At 44.6% G+C, this 24,946-nt stretch overlaps 1 protein-coding gene across 4 annotated transcripts in view; it reads right to left on the minus strand.

Annotated features, from left to right (window-relative positions):
- Nucleotides 1-24,946, minus strand: part of SEC16B (SEC16 homolog B, endoplasmic reticulum export factor) — a 150,991-nt gene that overhangs the window by 37,489 nt on the left and 88,556 nt on the right. For 3 of the 4 annotated variants that reach the window (XM_075833086.1, XM_075833087.1, XM_075833089.1), the window contains 3 exons: nt 22,701-22,770; nt 13,546-13,779; nt 9,093-9,163 (listed from right to left, as the gene is read on the minus strand). In XM_075833086.1, the coding sequence (XP_075689201.1) occupies nt 9,093-9,163; nt 13,546-13,779; nt 22,701-22,770 (375 nt within the window). The remainder of the gene's footprint in view (nt 1-9,092; nt 9,164-13,545; nt 13,780-22,700; nt 22,771-24,946) is intronic. The other variant, XM_075833088.1, reaches the window with a different exon arrangement.

Consider the following 24,946-nt stretch of genomic DNA (forward strand, 5'->3'; position numbering starts at 1 on the left):
GTCTGAGGTATATATCGCAAACAGAAATGGTGCCAAGACCGTACCCTGCGGCATGCCTGCATTACTCAATAGAGATCCAGACGAACTTGATCCCAATCTTACATACTGTGGCCTACATGAAAGATAATTGAGCACCCACTTCACCATTCCATAATCAACCGCCCCCCCCCCCCCAGTTACCAGCTTCTTTTGCAACGGATACGGTCTAATCGTATTAAATGCACTAGAAAAGTCGAAAAATTTAATTTTAACCAAATTTCCCTTAATTTCCCAATTTACACTCTTTGAAAAGGATACAATACTGCATCCTCCACCCGAACGTCCCGACGGTAGGCAAACTGTAGTGGCTTAAGATATTGCCCACTGTTTTAGTCAAATAAGACAAAACCAAACGTTCAAACACCTTCATAATGTGCGACGTAAGAGCCACAGGACGATAATCATTCATTTCCCCTGGTCCCATTTATTTCGGTACAGGAATAATACAAGAAGTCTTCCACAACGCCGGGATGCATTGCAAAGATTGACTCATATTGAATAGGGTGGCCAACACCTCCCCGAACTGAACTGCACACACCTTCAATACTCTAGCCCCAATTCCATCAGGTCCAGTCGCCTTATTAACAACCAAACCTCCTAGTTCTTTAATTGCTACTTTTGGTTCAACAACTAACGGCAATATATCACCATTATTCCAAAATTCTGAACTCTGCTGCAGGTTAAACCCAGACATGTTTGCGTCATCCCTCTCTGTCCTGTGCACCTTCTCGCTAATATCTTCATTAAATCTATTAAAAAATACATTAAATATATTTGCTCTATCCGTATTACCATTCTCACTAGTACTCTTAGATTTTAGTCCTGTGATTTTTTTTCATGCCCTCGTATATTATTATTGTATTGTATTATATTGTTATTTGCTAGCTTATTCTCTAATTTCTTTCTGTACAACTTTCTCCCCGTTTTGAGCTCGCACTTCAACTCCATTTGAACGGTTTTAATCATAACTGCATCTTGTAGCTTGAACGCCCTTTTTTTCCATATTCAATATCCCTTTCAATTCCTTACTCACCCACGGTTTATTTTGCATCAGTCAGGGGACTGGCTGGGGAAGGTTGATATCTATTACTAGTAGCATGCATTTTAATACCTGTAGTGGCTATTAGATTTTTACTCCATTATGGGTAAATGAGAAAGAATTTGCTTTGGTTTTATCCAGAGAGAAGAGTGATGAGTGATATGATCGGCTTAATCGCTTATAGTGACCATTTCTGCGTCTTACATATAGTCAATGGATAAGCATTTCTTTAAGTGTTTTATTTGCGATATTGACATTCACAGCTTGTTTTTTTTTTTTACAGTGGCCTGACCTCAACAGTCACTACTTTAAAAGCATAACAAAAAGACCATTATTTACAACATAAAAACATTTAACCAGGTAATCACAGTCAATAAAACACAGACGAAAACACAGCTCAGCAGGTTCTTTATTAGTACCTAGACAGTACAGATCCCTTACAATGTGTTGATTGTTTTAGACAACACCTGGTAAAAGGGGACCCCATTAAATCTATGAGATTTCCGGTTCGGCTGGAAGGGGGCCCAGATCGGAGGGAGGGCTGGCCGTCAATCAATGGGCCAGGTAGTACTACTAGCTGGGGGGCCAAGAGATTATGGATTTGCAATGAACGTTTACTGCAGTCACGGCATAAGGGGTGGGGCTTACAGGGTGACAGGCGGGGCTTAACATACAATGGCCAAAGCTTAGTTGTGTCGGAGGCCTGCTACCCCCTATGCAAAGATGTTGTGCAAAAGAAAGCAGGTAAGTATGACAATGTAATTGAGTGATGTTTAAGTAATGTTTGTAACGAGTGATACATGTATGAGTGACTGAAATACGTAATCTGAGTGCTATGTGTGCTGCATGCGTCTAATATGTGGCGAGTGTGTGGCATGTGTCCAATATGTGTAGTGTGTGAGCAGCGTCTGTACACGTCGGTGTGACGTATCTAATACGTGTTTGTCATGTGCACAGTGTTTGCGTTATAGAGGACCTACCCAAAAACGGCAGTTGACATCTCAGTTAGATTGCCAGCACCTCACAGATTCTGTATTTTTTTTTTCTAGCCCCCTACGTTTCTGATATATTGGTGCAGTTAGTTATGGCACTCAATATGCAAATGAGGCCAATAACTGTCTAGTGGGCGGTTAACATCGCTCACTTACCAAAGGGGAGTGAACCTTGCCGATTTGACCCTGTCCAATTAGAGCGGACAGTGTCAGAGCCACTCTGATGCTCTCCACTCTGACTGGACTGCATTAGAGCGGCGAGGTTCACTTTTCGTTTTGGACATGTGACTGACATGTACAGTATATAGTAAGAATTATATAGGTAAAGTATTTTTTTAATGAATGCGTGTATAAATATATACTATATCTTTGTGCAGCCTTATTAGCATTGAAGGCACAGGGGCCCTTTGCTGTCAGTGTCAAGGCCCAGTGAATTTTAGTCGTGCACATGGCCTTATTGAGGCTTTGAACAAGTTTATGGGGCTATACTGTACCTTCGTAATCCTCCCATTTCATAAGAAATACCTGTGGAATATGGTACTGTACAAAGGCACCATACGGTGAACACAGAGTGCCTATGACAACATAGTACAGATTCCATGTGTTATCATATAGACTCTGCAATGTGCATTTGCCTTTAAAGTCCTATTACACGGCCCATGAAAACTTGTTGATCGGCACTCGTTTGCTCCTTTCACAAGGAGCTATGATTGGTTATGTATGGGGACGAGCGACCGTTACTACGATTGTTCGCCCCATACATTTCCATCATGTCGGCAGCACATCTCTCTGTTTACACAGGGTGATGTGCTGCCGACAACGATAGTATGTATTGCTGATTACACAAGCAGATCAGCCGATGAACAAGCTTATGATCATTCATCGGCGATCGTTGCCCTGTTTACATAGGGCAATGATCGGGAATGAGTGTTTATATGAACGCTCGTTTGCCCGATCATTGGCCCGTGTAAAAGGGACTTTACTCTTATTAATGTAAAAAAGGTTCTTTGGATTAGTAATTTGATTAGCACTTCCATAGACTATCATCTGCATTAGCTGTAATATTTTTTAAAGTACTGATTATCTCTCTTTTATTTTCTTTCAAACAAATCATACAGGTCACGGCTACCGGTTTTACACAGTATAAAAATCACACATTATTACTGCAACGTAAATGTTTCACTCCCCCTTATGCCAACAGAGAGTGTTTCCTTTGTATTAATAGTGGATAATAGATATGCACCCACAGATGACCCACTATCTTGTTTGCTTTTTTGGCCTTCAACCATTGTTTCTACTTTTCATCCTGAAAATTTCCAACATACAAATGTACGGTACATTCAAGATGAGGTTGAGGTGTGTCGGGATGTCACAAAACTATAACCACAATAGGAAAATGAATAGATCCATTTATGTTGAAAAAACTATTAACTCTTAAATATAAAGTGACTCCAAAAAATCTTCATGTGCTGCTTATACTTTACCATCCACAATAAATTGAAGGCCTTTTTTTAATTTTTGTCTCAATTTTGTTTTCACAAAGCAGCCGTGTTTTTCAAGTACGATTTTGAAAATATTGCACCACTAAAATGTGACAGAATTGTAATGTGTGAATAAGCCCTACACATGTTCACGTGTTGTGGATGCCAGCATTTTTTTTAGTGTGGATGTGTACTCTAAACTTTATCTTTCATTTAAGTGCATTAGATTTATCATAAATTGTAGAAATTTTAGGACATATGGTGAAAATTCTATTTCACGGCAAGCCCTATTTATGGAGGATCACTTGTGGAAAACAATACCACAAGAAAATCCAAAGAAATATCTGTGTTGTGTATTCTGCTGTGAATTACATGTGGAGATGGATTGTGTAGAAAATCTGCAAACATAAAACGGCTTCTGAATCTGCATCCGAGTTTTAAACAAATCACCTGCAGAGTTTATACACACACACACACACACACACACACACACACACACACTTACAGTGAAGGAAAAAAGTATTTGATCCCTTGCTGATTTTGTAAGTTTGCCCACTGTCAAAGACATGAACAGTCTAGAATTTTTAAGCTAGGTTAATTTTACCAGTGAGAGGTAGATTATATTTAAAAAAAAAAAACTGAAAATCACATAGTCAAAATTATATATATTTATTTGCATTGTGCACAGAGAAATAAGTATTTGATCCCGTACCAACCATTAAGAGTTCAGCCTCCTCCAGACCAGTTAGGGTATGTTCACACGGCCTATTTACGGACGTAATTCGGGCGTTTTTGCCCCGAATTACGTCCAAAAATAGCGCCTCAATAGCGCTGACAAACATCTGCCCATTGAAAGCAATGGGCAGACGTTTGTCTGTTCACACGAGGCGTAATTTACGCGCCGCTGTCAAATGACGGCGCATAAATAGACGCCCGCGTCAAAGAAGTGACCTGTCACTTCTTTGGCCGTATTTGGAGCCGTTATTCATTGACTCCAATGAATAGCAGCGCCAATTATGTCCGTAATTGACGCGGCGTTCAAGCGCCTGCACATGCCGGTACGGCTGAAATTACGGGGATGTTTTCAGGCTGAAACATCCCCGTAATTTCAGACGTTACGGACGCCCTCGTGTGAACATACCCTTACACGCTCCAAATCAACTTGGTGCCGGCATTAAAGACAGCTGTCTTAAATGGTCACCTGTATAAAAGACTCCTGTCCACAGACTCAATTAATCAGTCCGACTCGAACCTCTACAACATGGGCAAGACCAAAGAGCTTTCTAAGGATGTCAGGGACAAGATCATAGACCTGCACAAGGCTGGAATGGGCTACAAAACCATAAGTAAGACGCTGGGTGAGAAGGAGACAACTGTTGGTGCAATAGTAAGAAAATGGAAGACATACAAAATGACTGTCAATCGACATCGATCTGGGGCTCCATGCAAAATCTCACCTCGTGGGGTATCCTTGATCCTGAGAAGGTGAGAGCTCAGCCAAAAACTACACGGGGGGTACTTGTTAATGATCTCAAGGAACTGGGACCACAGTCACCAAGAAAACCATTGGTAACACATTACGCCGTAATGGATTCAAATCCTGCAGTGCACGCAAGGTCCCCCTGCTCAAGAAGGCACATGTACAGGCCCGTCTGAAGTTTGCAAATGAACATCTGGATGATTCTGAGAGTGATTGGGAGAAGGTGATGTGGTCAGATGAGACTAAAATTGAGCTCTTTGGCATTAACTCAACTCGCCGTGTTTGGAGGAAGAGAAATGCTGCGTATGACCCAAAGAACACCGTCCCCACTGTCAAGCATGGAGGTGGAAACATTATGTTTTGGGGGTGTTTCTCTGCTAAGGGCACAGGACTACTTCACCGCATCAATGGGAGAATGGATGGAGCCATGTACCGTCAAATCCTGAGTGACAACCTCCTTCCCTCCACCAGGACATTAAAAATGGCTCGTGGCTGGGTCTTCCAGCACGACAATGACTCAAAGTGGCTCAAAAAGAAGCACATTAAGGTCATGGAGTGGCTTAGCCAGTCTCCAGACCTTAATCCCATCGAAAACTTATGGAGGGAGCTGAAGATCCGAGTTGCCAAGCGACAGCCTCGAAATCTTAATGATTTCCAGATGATCTGCAAAGAGGAGTGGGCCAAAATTCCATCTAACATGTGTGCAAACCTCATCATCAACTACAAAAAACGTCTGACTGCTGTGCTTGCCAACAAGGGTTTTGCCACCAAGTATTAAGTCTTGTTTGCCAAAGGGATCAAATACTTATTTCTCTGTGCAAAATGCAAATAAATATATATTATTTTGACAATGTGATTTTCTGTTTTTTTTTAAATATAATCTATCTCTCACTGGTAAAATTAACCTAGCCTAAAAATTCTAGACTGTTCATGTCTTTGACAGTGGGCAAACTTACAAAATCAGCAAGGGATCAAATACTTATTTCCTTCACTGTATATGCACACAGTCAAGTCACATTATTATGACCACCTCCTACTTTCGACATCGGCAGCGCGTAGCCCATAAAGGAAGTGATTTGTAGTGGGCTGAATTGGTGGGTATATAAGGTGTGGGATAGGCTGTCTGAACTCACATCACTCGTAGTTGCCATGGGTAAAAGAGGCGATTTATCAGAGTTGCAAAAAGTGATGATTATTGTCTTTCGGACCAAGGGTGGCAGCATTTCTCAAACCGCGCAGTTTGTGAACTGTTCGCGTGCTGATAATGAGTCCCCTCCGGGAGATAGATCCATCATGAGTCCTGCCCAGGCACAGCTCCTCTCTCCCCTCACCTTCTGCCTTCCCCGGGGAGAGGACTCCGGGTGCCGCCCGCCGGCTTACTCACAGGGGATATGAAACTACAGCACTGCTGGCACCTTCTCTCTAGCTGGGAGGGTGACTGTGTAACACAACGTACAACGCTGCCAGCATCTGCTCTACCGGGAGCGACGGCTGATACTCAACTGTGCCAAACCCGAGCGGCATCAGCGGCATCCCTGGGAGATAGACAGAAATAGCCGCACGCCTATCAACTGAAGAGGGGTGGGACCACAGGCTGGAAATGTGTGGAACAATTGGGATACACAGGAATACCTATCTCATCGATAAAGGATTGGGAAAGTATTTTGGAGGCTCCATCTAGTGGCAGCTGTGGAGTATGACAATTCCATAAGAACATTTACCAGGTTCTTTCCTTGAGTCTTTAGGATGTACAGTTGTGTGTGTTATAATACGGTCAATGAAAAGGTCACTTTCTTATACACAGTTGAGCCACGTTATTATGACCGCCTCCTACTTTCGATGTCGACAGCGCATAGCCCATGAAGAAACTGATGTATCGTGGGCTGATGGGTATACTGTATAAGGTGTGTGATAGTCTGTCTAAACAGATATCACTCGTTGTTGCCATGGGTAAAAGGGGAGATTACTGGCTTTCGGGGCAAGGGTGTCAGTATTTCTCAAACAGTGCAGTTTGTGAACTGTACGCATGCTGCTGTGGTGAAAGTGTATCGTTAGTGGACAAATGGCACCATTGGGAATAACCGACGTGGAAACTGCGGAGCTCCAAGTGCCATTGATGTGAGGGCCGAACGACACGCTACAGTGGAGCAGATCACCGTGAAAATCAACCAGACGTGTGTCTAAAACAACAGTTCAGCGAACCCTACTACGTATGGGACGCCGAAGCAGACGGATGGTCACTTTTCCTATGCTAACAAAGTTGCATAGGAAAAAAGGCTTAAATTTGCACGGCACGGCAGTATCGGATTTGGACCACCGATGATTGGCAAAGGGCTGTCTACACCGATGAGTCACGTTTTCTGCTTCATCGAACAGACGGACGTTGGCAGATCAGGCGAGAAACATCAGAGAACAAACACCCTGCAGCCATTTCTGGAAGAACACAAGCTGGGGGCGGCAGCATTATGGTCTAGGGAATTTTTTCATGGCATTCTCTGGGCCCACTGATCCATGCAGAAGGCACTTTGAACTGATTTGAGTATGAATCCATCGTTGCAGATCACGTCCCCCCATACATGCTGTTTGTCATCCTTGGGGTAGATGGAATCTTCTAGCAAGACAATGCGACATGTCACACGGCTAGAAATGTCCGACAGTGGTTGGAAGAGCGTGACCAAGACTTCCAAGTACTTCCCTGGCTCCCTAATTCAGCAGACTTGAACCCAATTGAGCATCTGTGGGACCACCTCGATCGTCTTGTTCGCTCTATGGATCCACGCCCACGCACACCCTCTAGCAAATGTGGGATGCACTGCAGTCAGCATGGCTCCAGATACCTGAGACAACCTGCCAGCACCTTATGGAGTCACTGACAGCCCGTCTAGCTGCTGTCTGTGCTTAATGTGACTCGACTGTGTGTATACAGTGCTATAAGATACACAACTTTCTCTATTTTTGCATATTCATCACACTTCAAATGTTTCAGATCATCAAACTGCTTTTAATATTAGACAAAGATAATCCAAGTAAATACAAAATGCTTTTATAGATGATGATTTCATTTATTAAAGTAAAAATACTTTCATGGTTATGTAAAGGACACACAGGTGCTGGGATCGTTAAAACAATCAGTTCTGAGACACATACTGTAACTGTAATGTGCACCTGTGTGTCCATCATACGACCATGTAACGATCCCAGCACCTGTGTGTCCATCACATTACCATGGACACAATTTTATCCACAGGAAGTAAACAACGAATGTTCCTACTAAATAACAACAAGCAGAGATCCTTAAAACCATGACGAATTAATACAGAAGGTAAATTAGAAAATTGTATAATTTTCAATTATACAAAAAATATTTGCATTTGCTGAAACCAGACAGCCCCTTTAAATGTATTACATATAATACATTTAACCTGTAGCCACCACTGAAATTAGCAGCCAACGGCAACTTCTCCAAGCAAAATCACATGTTTTTCTGGGATCTCGGGAGCCAGTCTTGCGGCGATCATCTGATCACTTCTTGGGCTCTCATATTAAACCCTTCTGATTGTAGACAATTTGACAGGTTTCTGGTGTAGAGAATCATGCATGTGTTTATAGATTAGATCTCCAGAGTGAAAACTAATCTATATGAAGTAAAAAAGAAACCGCTCTGTGACAGCTTTTATGAATGTGCCCCAGTGATTTTGATGTTGTAGGGTTCATCATTGGTATAGGTAATTTGTCTAGAACTGAATTACAGTTGACTGTTGGATTTTTTCCGAAAAATACTCAAGACACTTGACTTAGCCTAAGAATATATTTCATAGAATGTTCTTGGCAACATTGCTATTTACATGCCAGTGTTACAGACCTGTGTTCCATTACTGGTACATACCCAAAGGCATCTCACACCAGCCTTTTTCTTCATTAAAGCTCCTCTGAACATTGCTTTAAGTCCATCCAAGCTAATTAATTCAGTTCTTAATCATGAAATACACACTAGACATACAAGGACTTTTCCAACTCCAAGAGAATGTAAAGATGAAATGAACTCCAGATAATTGGCTTACCTTCATCATGAGAGCATTGTTACTGAAACTGCTGCTCGGTGAATGGGAATCAGAGATCTCCTCCAAGATCCCTTTATGGGGGGAAAAAAAGAAAACAGTTAAAATGTTAAATAAATATATACACAAGCAAAGAATTTTCCAATTTCCTATTCTAGTCATATTCATTTGAATTTTTACATAATTATTGAATTTTCATTAAAAGAAGAAAATGCCCAAGGTTTTCAGTATTAGTGCCAGGAAAATCTTCTGTTCTTCAGCAGGTATGATCCAAAAAGTTTTTGTAACACATCAGTCCTTTAACTACTAAAGATTCTAACACTATTTCTGCCATTCAACACACATTGAAGTGAATTTCCACCTTTGAATTCCTTGTCCGTTTTAGATTCAATATTCTGTACTAATTATTATCTTATTATATCTTTATTGAGGTAAAAACTTTAGGAGATTTATTAGGACTGGCATTTAATGTGCCAGGCTTAATCTAAAGTTCCGCTGGTGTAAGATGCGCCTAATTTATTATGAGGCACATGGCTCTTATTAAATTAGTCCCATTTTGTGTTGTCCCTGCTCTTGAAAGTAAAATCTACGCCAACTACGATCTAGCGTAGATTTCCGCTATTACTTCCACTAATTTCTAAATTATAGTAAAAGTGCCCCTTCCATTAAACCCTGCTTACTTTTTTTTTTTTTAAAAAGTGGTGAGAGCAGTGAAAAACTGCCATAATTTACTACTTTTTAACGCTTTTCATAAATTTACCCCATACTGTCGGCCTGCAGTCACCACTAGGGGGAGCATACTGCATACTGAAGTATTATTGATATCATTGTATAAACAGTATACATTTAATAAGCTCCCACTGGTAGAGGCTGCAGGCAGCAAGTATTTTATATTTTGTTGGGAATCTCCTTTGCAGGGGATTTGGAGATCTTTGTCAGAAAACAGAGCTCCCATCGCTTTCATGGTGTATTAAGAAATTAGCGCAGAATTGGACTTAGATTTTTTTTATTTTTTTTTCATGTTTAAGGGTGGACATCTACTTTAATGAAAAGCTAAAAGACTTATCTTGAAAAAAACACAACGCTAGATATGCATGCATCTTATAGAGTACAGTAAACTTACACCAATGGAATTATTGGGTTGGACTGTGTCAGTACTGATCAGGGTCAGCATGAAATGGGCTTGAATATCGCCACACAAATAATAACATTTACATGTGCTCAATGCTCATCAAAGGGTATGTCCGCTTTAGACGGTTCCTTAATGATAAACTGATCACAAGGTGTCCCACTGGGACCTTCAGAGCTACACTATAATCTGTGGGGGTACTGCAGGGAAAATGAAGCATTATACAATTTGTAGTGGTTCAGACAGCACTAGGCGTGATGGGTGCATAAGTAGGGGCCCCACCCGATAACAATTGAAAAAAGGTTCTCTGGGCACCAGTTTGGAGAAAATGTTTATATTTTATTTTCATGCCAGTGGCTGGTCCCCACCTTGTTAACATCTTAGGGCATGTGAAATAGTGTTTTCTAAACCTGACAACCCCATTAATTTTACTGTTCTCCTCGAATGCAAAGTTTTTAAAGCTTCGTTCACATATGCGCCAGGGTCCCGTTCCGACGTTCCGTCAGAGCTTTTCGTTGGAACGGGATCCTGACTGACACAAATGGAAACCAAAGGTAGTCGACTACGCTATTGATTCCGGCAAAACTACGGAACCCTGGCACAACTGAGACATACGGAAACCATTGGGACCGGATCCGTCACCATTGAAATCAATGGTGATTGAAACGGAATCCTTTGGCTTCGGTTTGACTCAGTGAGGGTCCCGTTTCGATGGAAAGCTCAGACAGAACATCGGAACAGGACCCTAGCGCATATGTGAACGAAGCCTTATTTGTTTGAGCAACTTCTCTTCCTATTGTAACTAGGGGGAGGAAGCTGCAAACCATATCAGGCATGTTGTAGCTATGTAGCTTAGGCCCCATGCACACGAACGTGCTTTTGCGGCCTCAATTCCCACGAAAATCCACGGGAGAATTGCGGCCCCATTCATCCTTATGGGGCCATGCACACGACCGTGGTTTCCACGGTCCGTGCATGGCCCAGGAGCCCGGACCGCAGAAAGAACGGGTATGTCTTATTACGGCCGTGTTCTGCAGTCCAGGCTCATAGCAAATAATGGCCGCGGCCATGTGCACAGCCCGCGTTTTGCGGGCGGCTCACGGGTGACACCCCGCCCTCGGCCGACCCAAAAATCACGGCCGTGCACATGGCCGAGGCCTTAGTCTACTGGTCACTCACCTGCAAACAAGTATGCACAGACACTTCCTTGTTCTCCTTTTTCTATCTTTATCAATCTTGTATATGTTAGTCATCTCTTCTTACTGTGCCTACACTGATGACAGAATGCCCACATGCAAGGAAATACACTGGTTTAAGCAAAAACATTAAGTTGCTTGATATTTAAACCAGTGATGGTGGAATTTCTATAGGGACCCAGGTGGTGGAGGCCCCATAACAATTGCCCCATTTGGCATCCCTATAATTGGGTTCAGGGTGTCCATTTTTTTTAATGGCGGGTGCATGGTACAGCTCCTAGAGGCACAAATGTACAAAAAATATTGATTATTTTTCTCCGGTGTTTATTAACTACCCATTTCTCCTTGTAAATTACAATGGAGGAGAATCGTAGTGGCAAGTGCTGTATTGTGCCCCTTGTCTCAAGCAGGTGCCTCCTGTGTGTATGAAAATTGCTTTTCTAGGAATAATAGAAATTGGCAACTTCCAAGTATATATACAATACAATACAATGATCAGGATGTATAATTACTTGTTTGTTCTGTTGCAATTATTTCCTGCTCCATTGTTTGCAGTTATACCAGAAGGATAAACACACAATTGCAATTACTATTGACAAATATTACATGATGAAAATGTGTCAGCTCGTCTTTTAATGACAGCATCCTGACCCTTCTGAGCATTTCAATGATTTGTCTTATACGGTTATGCCGAGAGTAGATAAATGCATGACAGGGTGGTCAAGGACAACCACTGTGTTTAGAGTATTCTAGGAAGGTAGAAAAAATGTTCAGATATGCCATAAGTCCCGTGTTTCCCCATATATATACACACGAGTCAATAGGAGGAATGTTTCACTCCTACCATTTGAGAAGCAGTACATTTTCACCTGCTGGCATTTCCTAATCTACACATTTAATGGGTCAAGTCATTGGCTTATTAGTGACAACCACCTGTTGTTATCTGGCACAATGAAAGTGACTGACGGAAATGAGTTCAGAGATAAGAAATGCATATCAATACCAATGCATCTATCTAGTCCTATTCAACACAGCTTTTCAATGCGGCTCCATGGAACAGCACAATGAGATAAAACACTTCTTTATAACATAAACAGGCAATATCATGCAAACAACATGACTCTAAAGGCCCTTTTACACTGGCCGATAAGCGGCCAGTGCAGTGAGCGCCGATCAACAAGACATCGTTGATCGGTGCTCGCTTGCTCCTGTCACACGAAGCAATGGATGGGGATGAGTGGTCGTTACTCCGATCGCTCGTCACCATCCATTATTATTATGTCGGCAGTGCATCTCCCTGTTTACACAGGGAGATGTGCAGCCGACAACGATAATCTTTTACTTTTTAAAACAATACGACCAGCAGATGATCGTTTTGACGGAATGAATACCGTAGTCGACTGCGCTATTGATTCCGTCAAAACGACGGAACCATTGCACAATTTACACAAACGGAAACCATTGCCACCGGATCCGTCATCATTGAAATCAACCTATGGTTTCCGTTTGTGTCAGTCATGGCTCCGTTCCGACCGAAAGCTCAGATGTAACGTTGGAACGGAGCCCTAGCGCAGATGTGAACGAAACCTTAGATGATTAGAGTGTGACACCATGAATCTACGATCTTGAACATTTACCAAATATTCAAATTTTCTGAGACACTAAAATCATCAATATAAAAAGAAAAAAATGCTGCCAATAGATCTCTCTGTGTGAGATGAATCTATATAATATGAGTTTTACTGTTTGAATTGAATTACCGAAATAAATTAACTTTTTGATGATATTCCAATTCATTGAGAAGGACTAGTAATATACATGTATTTTCTTTTCTGTCAGGTTGTTAAAAATATAGTTTAGCCATTTGTCAGTAATATCTGTTTCCGGAAAAGCTGGGACAACCCAATACGAACAATCCCACAGCTCCCACTTGGATTGCGTTTTTTTTTTAGACAAAACCAGAATTGGATCCAGGAGAGCAGACCTATAAGGCTTTTCTTTACATATTTCTTCTTTTTAGGTTCTGTGTTCTGGTTTTGGCTAAAAAAAAACGCATGCAAAATCTGCAGCAAATCTGCACTGTGGGAACGCAACCTTTAACTGATGAAATATAAAGACCAAAACATGATACCTCTTTCTTTTGGCTCATCATAGGTGTTGTAGCCAGAGGATAATTCAGTGATCGGTGCTGGATAGCGTACACCCCATTCATAATTATTTTCATTCTGTGACGTGACAGGTTGGGGGAGGGTGCGCTGAGGTTCCCAGTTGCCACCACAGACTTGCTCAGCTTCTGTATTGTGAAGATCAGCTCCTGCGTCACCTTCTTGACTTACTTGCTGAACTTCATTTAAAGGGGAAACTTCTGAGGAGAGAGATGGATCACTTAAATTATGTTTTTAAATAAATGAAGAGTGCTGTAAATTAGGTCTGGGCAATTATGACCGAAATCAAAATCACGATTAATTGAACAAGTAACCTCGATTATGAATATTGAACGCTTCTTTAGGCCACACCCCTTTTGCATGTCACGCCCCTTATATGCAGGCTATGCCATTAAGTTAATATTTATCCCCTGGGCCTGCTGTATACTACTGTATATAACATACCCCCTGACACCTCCCCCACACAGTATAATGACAAGCAGGGCAGAGAGCTATTTCTATTGGCTGCTATTTCTGCCGCAGATTCTCTGCAAATTCCACGTTGGATTTTTCCATGTGAACATAGATTTACACTGGTTTTTTTTACATTTTCTGCGCCCTACAGTAATAGTATGTTGGATCAAGCGAAGATCATGTCCCCCTAGGACATAAACGTCACTTGCCACAAATGAGATGGATGGATGGATCAAGTGAAGATTATGTCCCTCTGCGTTGGGATATTTTCCAGTCAGTTGTGCAGCTTGTTTTTCAGAGGTTTCCATACACCAGAGGTAAGTAATGTGTAGCCACTGTTTCAGAGAGATTTGCCTTTCTGATGGATACCCATGATGACGCACTGTTATGGCAGGAAGGAGGTGAAGGGAACAAGTGAGCCCTAATCTACCCACCGCCCTGTCCCTGCCTACTTGCGACGACCCGCCCTAGGCGACGGGGTACAACTTGGCGGCGGTCCCTACGCTGAATAAGTGCAAGGGGATACAAACAGGGAACAAGCAAGGGAAGGGGCAGTAGCCCACGGAACACCGTGAGGAAACGGAGTGGTGAACGAGCAGTCAGGACCAGGATGTAATGAAATATATAAACGCAGAGCACGGAGCAGGAAGCAAGCCGGGGGCAGAGCGAAGCAGGATAAGCGGGAACTGAAGCAAGGCTGAAGCACGGCAGAAGCAGGCTGGAGCAAGGCAGCAGTGGGGCCAGGAAACCAGGAAGAATCACAAGCAATGAGGAAGAGAAAACGGCAGGTATAAATGGACAGGGGGCGGAGCTAACTCCGACTGACCAGGCCGCGATAGGCTCTCCCACTCCTGAGCCTGCCACCCTGATTAGTGGGAGCCGGTGTCAGTCTAAGAGGTCTGGCCTCAGGTGTCGATTGATTAATCCTGGGAGTATCCACAGACGTAGTGCCTGGCAGATCCTTTACAGTACCCCCCCTCTTATGAGGGGCCACCGGACCCTTACTAAGAGGACCTGGTTTAGTGGGGAAGAGAAGGTGGAACCTCCTGACCAATACCCCAGCGTGAACATCTCGAGCAGGTACCCAAGTCCTCTCCTCCGACCCGTATCCTCTCCAATGGACCAGGTACTGGAGGGAGCCCTGGATCATCCTACTGTCCACAATCTTGGCCACCTCGAATTCCACCCCCTCAGGGGTGAGAACGGGAACAGGAGGTTTCCTCGAGGGGCACCAGGACGGGGAGCAGCGTTTAAGGAGGGAGGCATGAAAGACGTTGTGTATGCGAAAGGATGGGGGAAGCTCCAGACGGAAGGATACAGGGTTGAGGACTTCAATGACCTTATAAGGCCCAATAAATCGGGGAGCAAACTTCCTGGACGGGACCTTAAGGCGCAAGTTCCTAGACGACAACCACACCAGATCCCCGACGACAAACCGGGGGTTAGCAGAACGTCTTCTATCAGCCTGAATCTTTTGTACGCTCTGGGACGCCTCTAGGTTCTTCTGAACCTGGGCCCAGACTGTGCACAGTTCCCGCTGAACGTCCTCTACCTCGGGATTATTGGAACAACCAGGAGAAACGGAGGAGAACCGTGGATTAAACCCGAAATTACAGAAAAACGGGGAGACCCCTGACGAGTTACTGACCCGGTTATTCAGGGAAAATTCGGCGAGGGGAAGGAATGAGACCCAATCAAATTGACAGTCAGAGATGAAACACCTTAAATATTGTTCCAGGGATTGATTAGTCCTTTCCGTTTGGCCATTAGTTTCGTAATGGAAGGCGGAGGAGAAGGACAGATCAATCTGCAACTTTTTACAAAAAGCTCTCCAAAATAAGGAAACAAATTGTACCCCTCTGTCAGAAACGATATTGACTGGGGCCCCATGGAGACGCAGAATGTGTTTAACAAACAAAGAAGCTAACGTCTTGGCGTTAGGTCGTTTCTTAAGGGGCACAAAGTGGCACATCTTGCTGAAGCGGTCTACTACCACCCACACCACCGACTTGCCCTGAGATGGAGGCAAATTGGTGATAAAATCCATGGAGATATGGGTCCAAGGTCTCTGGGGAATGGGCAAAGAAGGTAGTAAGCCCGCAGGTCGGGACCTAGGGGTCTTGGACCTAGCACAAACCTCACAAGCGGCGACGTAAGCCCTAACGTCCTTAGGCAACCCAGGCCACCAATAGTTTCTGGTAATGAGGTGTTTGGTACCCAAGATGCCAGGATGACCAGTTAGTGCGGAGTCATGGTTTTCCCCGAGTACCCTTAGCCGGTATTGCAGGGGGACAAACAGCTTGTCCCCAGGCAGGTTCCCGGGAGCTGAACCTTGATCAGCCGCAATGTCAGAGGCTAAATCAGAATCAGTGGCAGAAACGATTATACCAGGGGGTAAAATACAAGCAGGATCCTTCTCAGAAGGAGGATTGGCCATGAAACTACGTGACAGTGCATCAGCCTTAATATTTTTGGACCCAGCCCTATAGGTAACCAAGAAGTTAAATCTGGTAAAGAATAGCGCCCATCGAGCTTGTCTAGGATTAAGCCTCCGGGCAGATTCTAGGAAAACCAGATTCTTGTGGTCAGTAAGGACCGTTACCTGGTGTCTGGCCCCCTCCAGGAAGTGACGCCACTCTTCAAAAGCCCATTTAATGGCTAAAAGTTTGCGGTTGCCAATATCATAGTTACTCTCCGTGGGCGAAAACTTCCTAGAGAAGTAAGCACAGGGGCGGAGATGGGTGAGGGAGCTGGTACCCTGGGACAAGACGGCCCCCACTCCCACCTCGGATGCGTCAACCTCCACAATAAATGACTCCCTTTGGTTGGGCTGAACCAGCACGGGGGCCGAGGTAAAGCACTTCTTGAGGGTCTCAAAAGCCTGGATGGCCTCAGGAGGCCAGTGGGGGACATCAGCACCCTTGCGAGTGAGGTCCGTAAGAGGCTTAGCGACGACCGAGAAGTTGGCAATAAATCTCCTGTAATAGTTAGCGAACCCCAAAAAACACTGTAGCGCCTTCAGGGAGGCAGGTTGGACCCATTCCGCCACAGCCTGAACCTTGGCAGGGTCCATGCGGAATTCATGAGGAGTGAGGATTTGACCCAAAAATGGTATCTCCTGTACCCCAAACACACATTTTTCGGTTTTCGCAAACAGATTATTTTCCCGGAGGACCTGGAGGACCTTCCTGACATGCTTCACGTGGGAGGACCAGTCCTTGGAAAACACCAGAATGTCATCAAGGTACTCTACAAGAAAATTTCCCAGGTAATCTCTCAGAATTTCATTAATAAAATTCTGGAAGACAGCAGGGGCATTACACAACCCAAAGGGCATGACCAGGTATTCGAAATGACCTTCGGGCGTGTTGAACGCAGTCTTCCACTTATCCCCCTCTTTGATGCGGATACGATTATACGCCCCCCGTAGATCAAACTTAGAGAACCATTGGGCCCCCTGAACCTGATTAAAAAGATCCGGAATCAAAGGAAGGGGATACTGGTTCCTTACTGTGACCTTATTCAAGTTCCGATAGTCAATGCACGGCCTAAGACCACCATCCTTCTTCCCCACGAAGAAGAAGCCAGCACCTACAGGAGAAGTCGAGGGGCGAATGAAACCCTTGGCCAGGCATTCTTGGATATACTCCCTCATGGCTTCACGTTCAGGAAATGAAAGATTAAATATCCTACCCTTAGGAAGCTTAGCACCTGGTACCAAATCGATGGCGCAATCGTAATCTCTATGAGGGGGCAACACCTCGGAGGCCTCCTTAGAAAAAACATCAGCGAAGTCCTGAACAAACTCAGGTAGCGTGTTTACCTCCTCACGGGGAGAAATAGAGTTAACCGAAAGACATGACGTCAGGCATTCACTACCCCATTTGGTGAGATCCCCAGTATTCCAATCAAACGTGGGATTATGCAGCTGCAACCAGGGAAGACCTAATACCAGATCGGATGATAATCCCTGCATCACCAGTACAGAGCACTGCTCCAAATGCATGGAGCCAACAAGGAGTTCAAAAACAGGAGTATGCTGAGTAAAATAACCATTAGCAAGAGGAGTGGAGTCGATACCCACTACCGGGACAGGATAAGGCAAATCAATAAAAGGCATTTTTAGAGACATAGCAAATTCCACAGACATGATATTAGCAGATGAGCCAGAATCCACGAAGGCACTGCCAGTGGCAGACCGGCCAGCAAACGAGACCTGAAAGGGAAGCAAAATTTTATTGCGTTTCATATTAACGGGAAATACCTGTGCGCCCAAGTGACCTCCCCGATGATCACTTAGGCGCGGAAGTTTTCCGGCTGCTTATTCTTGCGCCTGGGACAGGTGTTCAGCTGATGCTTGTCATCCCCACAATAGAAACAGAGACCATTCTTCCTGCGGAACTCTCTACGTTGTCGAGGGGACATGGAGGCCCCGAGTTGCATAGGTACCTCCGAGTCTTCCGTGGAAGAGCGAGGAGACGGGACCTCGGGGGGAATCGCAGGGAAGTCAGAGGGGAAAACACTGAAACGTTCAAGCTGACGTTCCCTGAGACGTCGGTCAAGCCGTGCTGCTAGGGCCATAACCTGGTCTAGGGAGTCAGAAGAGGGGTAGCTAACAAGAAGATCCTTCAGGGTGTCAGATAATCCTAACCTAAACTGGCACCTTAGGGCCGGGTCGTTCCACCGAGAAGCTACGCACCACTTTCTAAAATCAGAACAGTATTCCTCAACAGGTCTCCTACCCTGACGTAAGGTCACCAGCTGACTCTCGGCTAAGGCAGTCCTGTCAGTCTCGTCGTAAATGAGTCCGAGGGCAGAGAAAAAACGATCAACGGAGGAAAGTTCAGGGGCGTCAGGAGCCAAGGAGAAGGCCCACTCTTGGGGCCCTTCCTGGAGTCGGGATATAATGATTCCCACCCGCTGGTTCTCGGAACCTGAGGAGTGAGGTTTTAGACGGAAGTAAAGTCTGCAACTCTCCCGGAAGGAGAGAAAAGTCTTACGGTCCCCTGAGAACCGGTCAGGTAACTTGAGGTCAGGTTCTAGAGGTGAGGTGAGGGGTACTACTATGGCAGCGTCAGACTGGTTGACCCTCTGAGCCAGGGCCTGGACCTGTAGGGAGAGGCCCTGCATCTGCTGGGTCAGGGTCTCAAGGGGGTCCATGATAGCGTCAGCGTAGGATAAATGGTAGACTAGGTATGGGCTTGTGATTATGTTATGGCAGGAAGGAGGTGAAGGGAACAAGTGAGCCCTAATCTAAAAAAAGTTTGAGGGAAAAAGGAATAAGGAGGAAACCTCCAGCTCACCAATCGAAACACTCCAGTGTTTGTAATCGCCCGGATCGACCGCGACGGCACACGGCAGCAATCGAAGAAAAAACCAGAGGAGATCCAGCGATAAAGATATAAGTAGGAAAAACTAGGTTTCCATTTTATTGGAATGCAAAAACATAACTGGAGCCCTAATCTACCCACCGCCCTGTCCCTGCCTACTTGCCTACTTGCAACGACCCGCCCTAGGCGACGGGGTACAACTTGGCGGCGGTCCCTACGCTGACTAAGTGCAAGGGGATACAAAATGGGAACAAGCAAGGGAAGGGGCAGTAGCCCACGGAACACCGTGAGGAAACGGAGTGGTGAACGAGCAGTCAGGACCAGGATGTAATGAAGTATACAAACGCAGAGCACGGAGCAGGAAGCAAGTCGGGGGCAGAGCGAAGCAGGATAAGCGGGAACTGAAGCAAGGCTGAAGCACGGCAGAAGCAGGCTGGAGCAAGGCAGCAGTGGGGCCAGGAAACCAGGAAGAATCACAAGCAATGAGGAAGAGAAAACGGCAGGTATAAATGGACAGGGGGCGGAGCTAACTCCGACTGACCAGGCCGCGATAGGCTCTCCCACTCCTGAGCCTGCCACCCTGATTGTTGGGAACCGGTGTCAGTCTAAGAGGTCTGGCCTCAGGTGTCGATTGATTAATCCTGGGAGTATCCACAGACGTAGTGCCTGGCAGATCCTTTACACGCACAGTCCTTGGGAAATGCACTTCCAAGAATATCCATCAGAACAATGGCGACGACGAGCGATCCAACGCAGAGGTTGATGCCAGTTTTCGGAGTCCAGATTGTTTGTAAGTAAATAATGTGTTTCATGAATTTGAGGGCATGGGTTTTCTTCCTTCCAGATATAATAGGCTGGAGCGTCTTCTCAAAGAAAGGTCGATTCATTTTAATTTCAGGGCAACAAAAATTGCAACTAATAAGGGGGAGATTTATCAAGCTGTCTTATAGTAAGAATGTTCTTTATTGCCAATAGCAACCAATCAGAGCTCAGCTTTCGTTTTACCTGAGATCATTAATATATGGAAGCTGTGGGGTTGCTATGGACAACAAAGGACATTCTTAATATAAGACAGCTTGATAAATCTCCACCAATGTTACTGAGGAAGCAGGGGGAAATAATCTTCACCTGTTTAATCAGCGAGGGGGGACATAATCTTCACCTGTTTAATCAGGGAGGGGGACATAATCTTTACCTGTTTAATCAGGGAGGGGGACATAATCTTCACCTGTTTAATCAGGGAGGGGGACATAATCTTCACCTGTTTAATCAGGGAGGGGGACATAATCTTCACCTGTTTAATCAGGGAGGGGGACATAATCTTCACCTGTTTAATCAGGGAGGGGGACATAATCTTCACCTGTTTAATCAGGGAGGGGGACATAATCTTCACCTGTTTAATCAGCGAGGGGGGACATAATCTTCACCTGTTTAATCAGCGAGGGGGGACATAATCTTCACCTGTTTAATCAGGAAGTGGGACATAAACTTCACCTGTTTAATCAGGGAGGGGGACATAAACTTCACCTGTTTAATCAGGGAGGGGGACATAAACTTCACCTGTTTAATCAGGGAGGGGGACATAAACTTCACCTGTTTAATCAGGGAGGGGGACATAAACTTCACCTGTTTAATCAGGGAGGGGGACATAAACTTCACCTGTTTAATCAGGGAGGGGGACATAAACTTCACCTGTTTAATCAGGGAGGGGGACATAATCTTTACCTGTTTAATCAGGGAGGGGGACATAATCTTTACCTGTTTAATCAGGGAGGGGGACATAATCTTCACCTGTTTAATCAGCGAGGGGGACATAATCTTCACCTGTTTAATCAGGGAGGGGGACATAATCTTCACCTGTTTAATCAGCGAGGGGGACATAATCTTCACCTGTTTAATCAGGGAGGGGGACATAATCTTCACCTGTTTAATCAGGGAGGGGGACATAATCTTCACCTGTTTAATCAGGGAGGGGGACATAATCTTCGCCTGTTTAATCAGGGAGGGGGACATAATCTTTACCTGTTTAATCACGGAGGGGGACATAATCTTTACCTGTTAAATCAGGGAGGGGGACATAATCTTCACCTGTTTAATCAGGGAGGGGGACATAAACTTCACCTGTTTAATCAGGGAGGGGGACATAATCTTTACCTGTTTAATCAGGGAGGGGCACATAATCTTCACCTGTTTAATCAGCGAGGGGGACATAATCTTCACCTGTTTAATCAGGGAGGGGGACATAATCTTCACCTGTTTAATCAGGGAGGGGGACATAATCTTCACCTGTTTAATCAGCGAGGGGGACATAATCTTCACCTGTTTAATCAGGGAGGGGGACATAATCTTCACCTGTTTAATCAGGGAGGGGGACATAATCTTCACCTGTTTAATCAGGGAGGGGGACATAATCTTCGCCTGTTTAATCAGGGAGGGGGACATAATCTTCGCCTGTTTAATCAGGGAGGGGGACATAATCTTTACCTGTTTAATCACGGAGGGGGACATAATCTTTACCTGTTTAATCAGGGAGGGGGACATAATCTTCGCCTGTTTAATCAGGGAGGGGGACATAATCTTTACCTGTTTAATCACGGAGGGGGACATAATCTTTACCTGTTAAATCAGGGAGGGGGACATAATCTTCACCTGTTTAATCAGGGAGGGGGACATAAACTTCACCTGTTTAATCAGGGAGGGGGACATAATCTTTACCTGTTTAATCAGGGAGGGGCACATAATCTTCACCTGTTTAATCAGCGAGGGGGACATAATCTTCACCTGTTTAATCAGGGAGGGGGACATAATCTTCACCTGTTTAATCAGGGAGGGGGACATAATCTTCACCTGTTTAATCAGCGAGGGGGACATAATCTTCACCTGTTTAATCAGGGAGGGGGACATAATCTTCACCTGTTTAATCAGGGAGGGGGACATAATCTTCACCTGTTTAATCAGGGAGGGGGACATAATCTTCGCCTGTTTAATCAGGGAGGGGGACATAATCTTTACCTGTTTAATCACGGAGGGGGACATAATCTTTACCTGTTAAATCAGGGAGGGGGACATAATCTTCACCTGTTTAATCAGGGAGGGGGACATAATCTTTGCCTGTTTAATCAGGGAGGGGGACATAATCTTTACCTGTTTAATCATGGAGGGGGACATAATCTTTACCTGTTAAATCAGGGAGGGGGACATAATCTTCCCCTGTTTAATCAGGGAGGGGGACATAAACGTCACTTGATCCAGTAGGTTAAGAGTATAGTGAGTTGCACCGATACTTATATCACTTTATTACCATACAGTCAGCAGACATGTATTCCTGTATTCCTTACTGTTAGGCTCGGTATTGCTTCCTTGTTCTTCCCAGGCTACAGTAGTAATTCTACCAGATGTGCAGGTCACCTAATAAAAAAGAAAAATTTAACTGCGATATTTGCAATTGAAAATGTCATCCTCCAGTTTATCACATTTAAAGGGTATTCTCATCTAAGACATCTATATCATATCCACAGGATATACCATAAATGTAATATAGATGAGGCAGGGCCGCCTTTGGGGTGTGCAACCTGTGCCATCGCATAGGACGCATCACTCCAGCAGGTGGAATAGGGCGCTGCTCTGGTTCACTTCCCCTGCTTGTGTTTCTGAAGCGGTAGTTACTCAGAGAGCAGAGAAGGAGCGCCCGGGAGGAAATGTAGCTGTAGAGTCGCCGGGCCTGGGCACTCCTTCTCTGCTCTCGGCCTGTAGCAGCCACCCACCTCCATGACCGGTGGCACCGCAAGAAGCCACTATCGCTGCTACAGCGGTAGCAACGCCACATTCAACAGTATCTGCGTCCTTAGGAGGCAGATACTATTGAACACTATGGCAGAGCAGGAAGGTATCTCCCTGCTCTGCCATTTACTAGGCTACAGGCGTAGGGACAGGATCCCATGCGCAGGCCGGCTTGATGACGTCACTGTATCACACCGGCCTACGCAAGGATTTCATCAGCGTCTACAAGGGGGAGGTGCGGAGCTGTATGGCACTATCTACAGGGCGGCTGTATGGCACAATTTACAGGGGACACTATCTACAAGGGGGGCTGTGTGTGGAACCGAGGGGAGAGGGGATATTATACTGTGGACGGGACACTAAGGGGGCATTATACTGTGTTGGGGACACTAAGGGGACAAAATACTGTGTTCTTAAAGGGGTTATAATATACTATATTATTATTATACTGTATGGGGCAGTTATGGGAGCATTATACTGTATAGGGGCACTAATGGGGCATTATACTGTGTGGGTGGCAATATACTGTGTGGGAGGACTTGGGGGACATTATACAGTGTGGGGGGCACTAAAGGGGGCATTATACTGTGTGGGGCACTAAAAAAGGCATTATACTTATATACTTATACATATTTTTTTATGATGAGGTGGGCCGCCGAAAGATAATCTTGCATGGGGCGCCATTTATTCTAAGGTCAGCCCTGGATGAAGGTCCCACCTCTGGGACCCGCACCTATCTCTAAAACAGGGTCCTCTGACCCCCGTCCTGCCTTCTGCTTTCCTGGTCCCTGGCCACTGAGTTATGAAGTGGCTGGCTTGCTGAGCTAGGTCGTGTCCATAACTTCCATAGAAGTGAATGAGAGTTATGAAAACAGAATATCACAGTGAGCTACACTGTTTCTGGAACTCAGGAGCTACGGAAACAGCGTAGCTCGCTGTGCTATGCTCTTTCTGTAACTCCCATTAACTTCAAGATTTACGGAAACATTGTAGCTCAGAAAACTTGTTTGTTTTCATTCTCCCAGCCACCCTATAACTTAGTGGCCGGGGCCCAGCGACAGCAGTAGAAGATAGGACGGGAGTCAGGTGTTCCCGCTCTAGAGATAAATGTGGATCCTAGAGGTGGGACCTGTATCTATTGGACATCTATAGCACATACTATGAATATGCCATAAATGTCTGAGATGGGAGTACCCCTTTAAATTGTACAATAAAAACAATAACAGATAACTTATAACTACTACATAAAAGTAATAAATATAGTTTCAGCGCCCCTGCATGGGAGCCTTTTTTATGGCGTAGGGCAGAAATTGTGTGCAGATAGATATATAGACAGACTGCAATCATGTTAAAATGATCAAAACACCAGAATCTAAAAGTAAAGTCCACACATGATGGAGCGCAGGTGACAGTTCTTGCAAACAGTTAGCATGGCTTCTATAGGGAACTGAAAATATAATGCTACATATAAAATGTTGTTTTTTTTTAAAAAAAATTAGAAAAAATACATATACATAGAATCACATTTTTCCTGTTTAACTATGCTGGGATTTTAATTAGCCCATTAAATACCAGCGACAAATAATCCATAATGTGCTCGGCTTTCCGGGGAAGGCGTTTAAAAAGAGTTCAGCTGTAGTTTAATTAGACGGTGAGCGTTGGTTTATAAAAACAAAGTGTAAGCATGGTATAATGCTCGTTCCGCGTCTTGAAACACAAACATCTCATTCTATTGTTCCAGATGAGACTAAGAACAAATCCCTTCTAAGACTTTCAATATAGCTGTGTAGCTGTGGCGGCCTCC

This window comes from Rhinoderma darwinii, chromosome 7 (genome assembly GCF_050947455.1).
Source record: "Rhinoderma darwinii isolate aRhiDar2 chromosome 7, aRhiDar2.hap1, whole genome shotgun sequence".
Taxonomy (NCBI): Eukaryota; Metazoa; Chordata; class Amphibia; order Anura; family Rhinodermatidae; genus Rhinoderma; species Rhinoderma darwinii.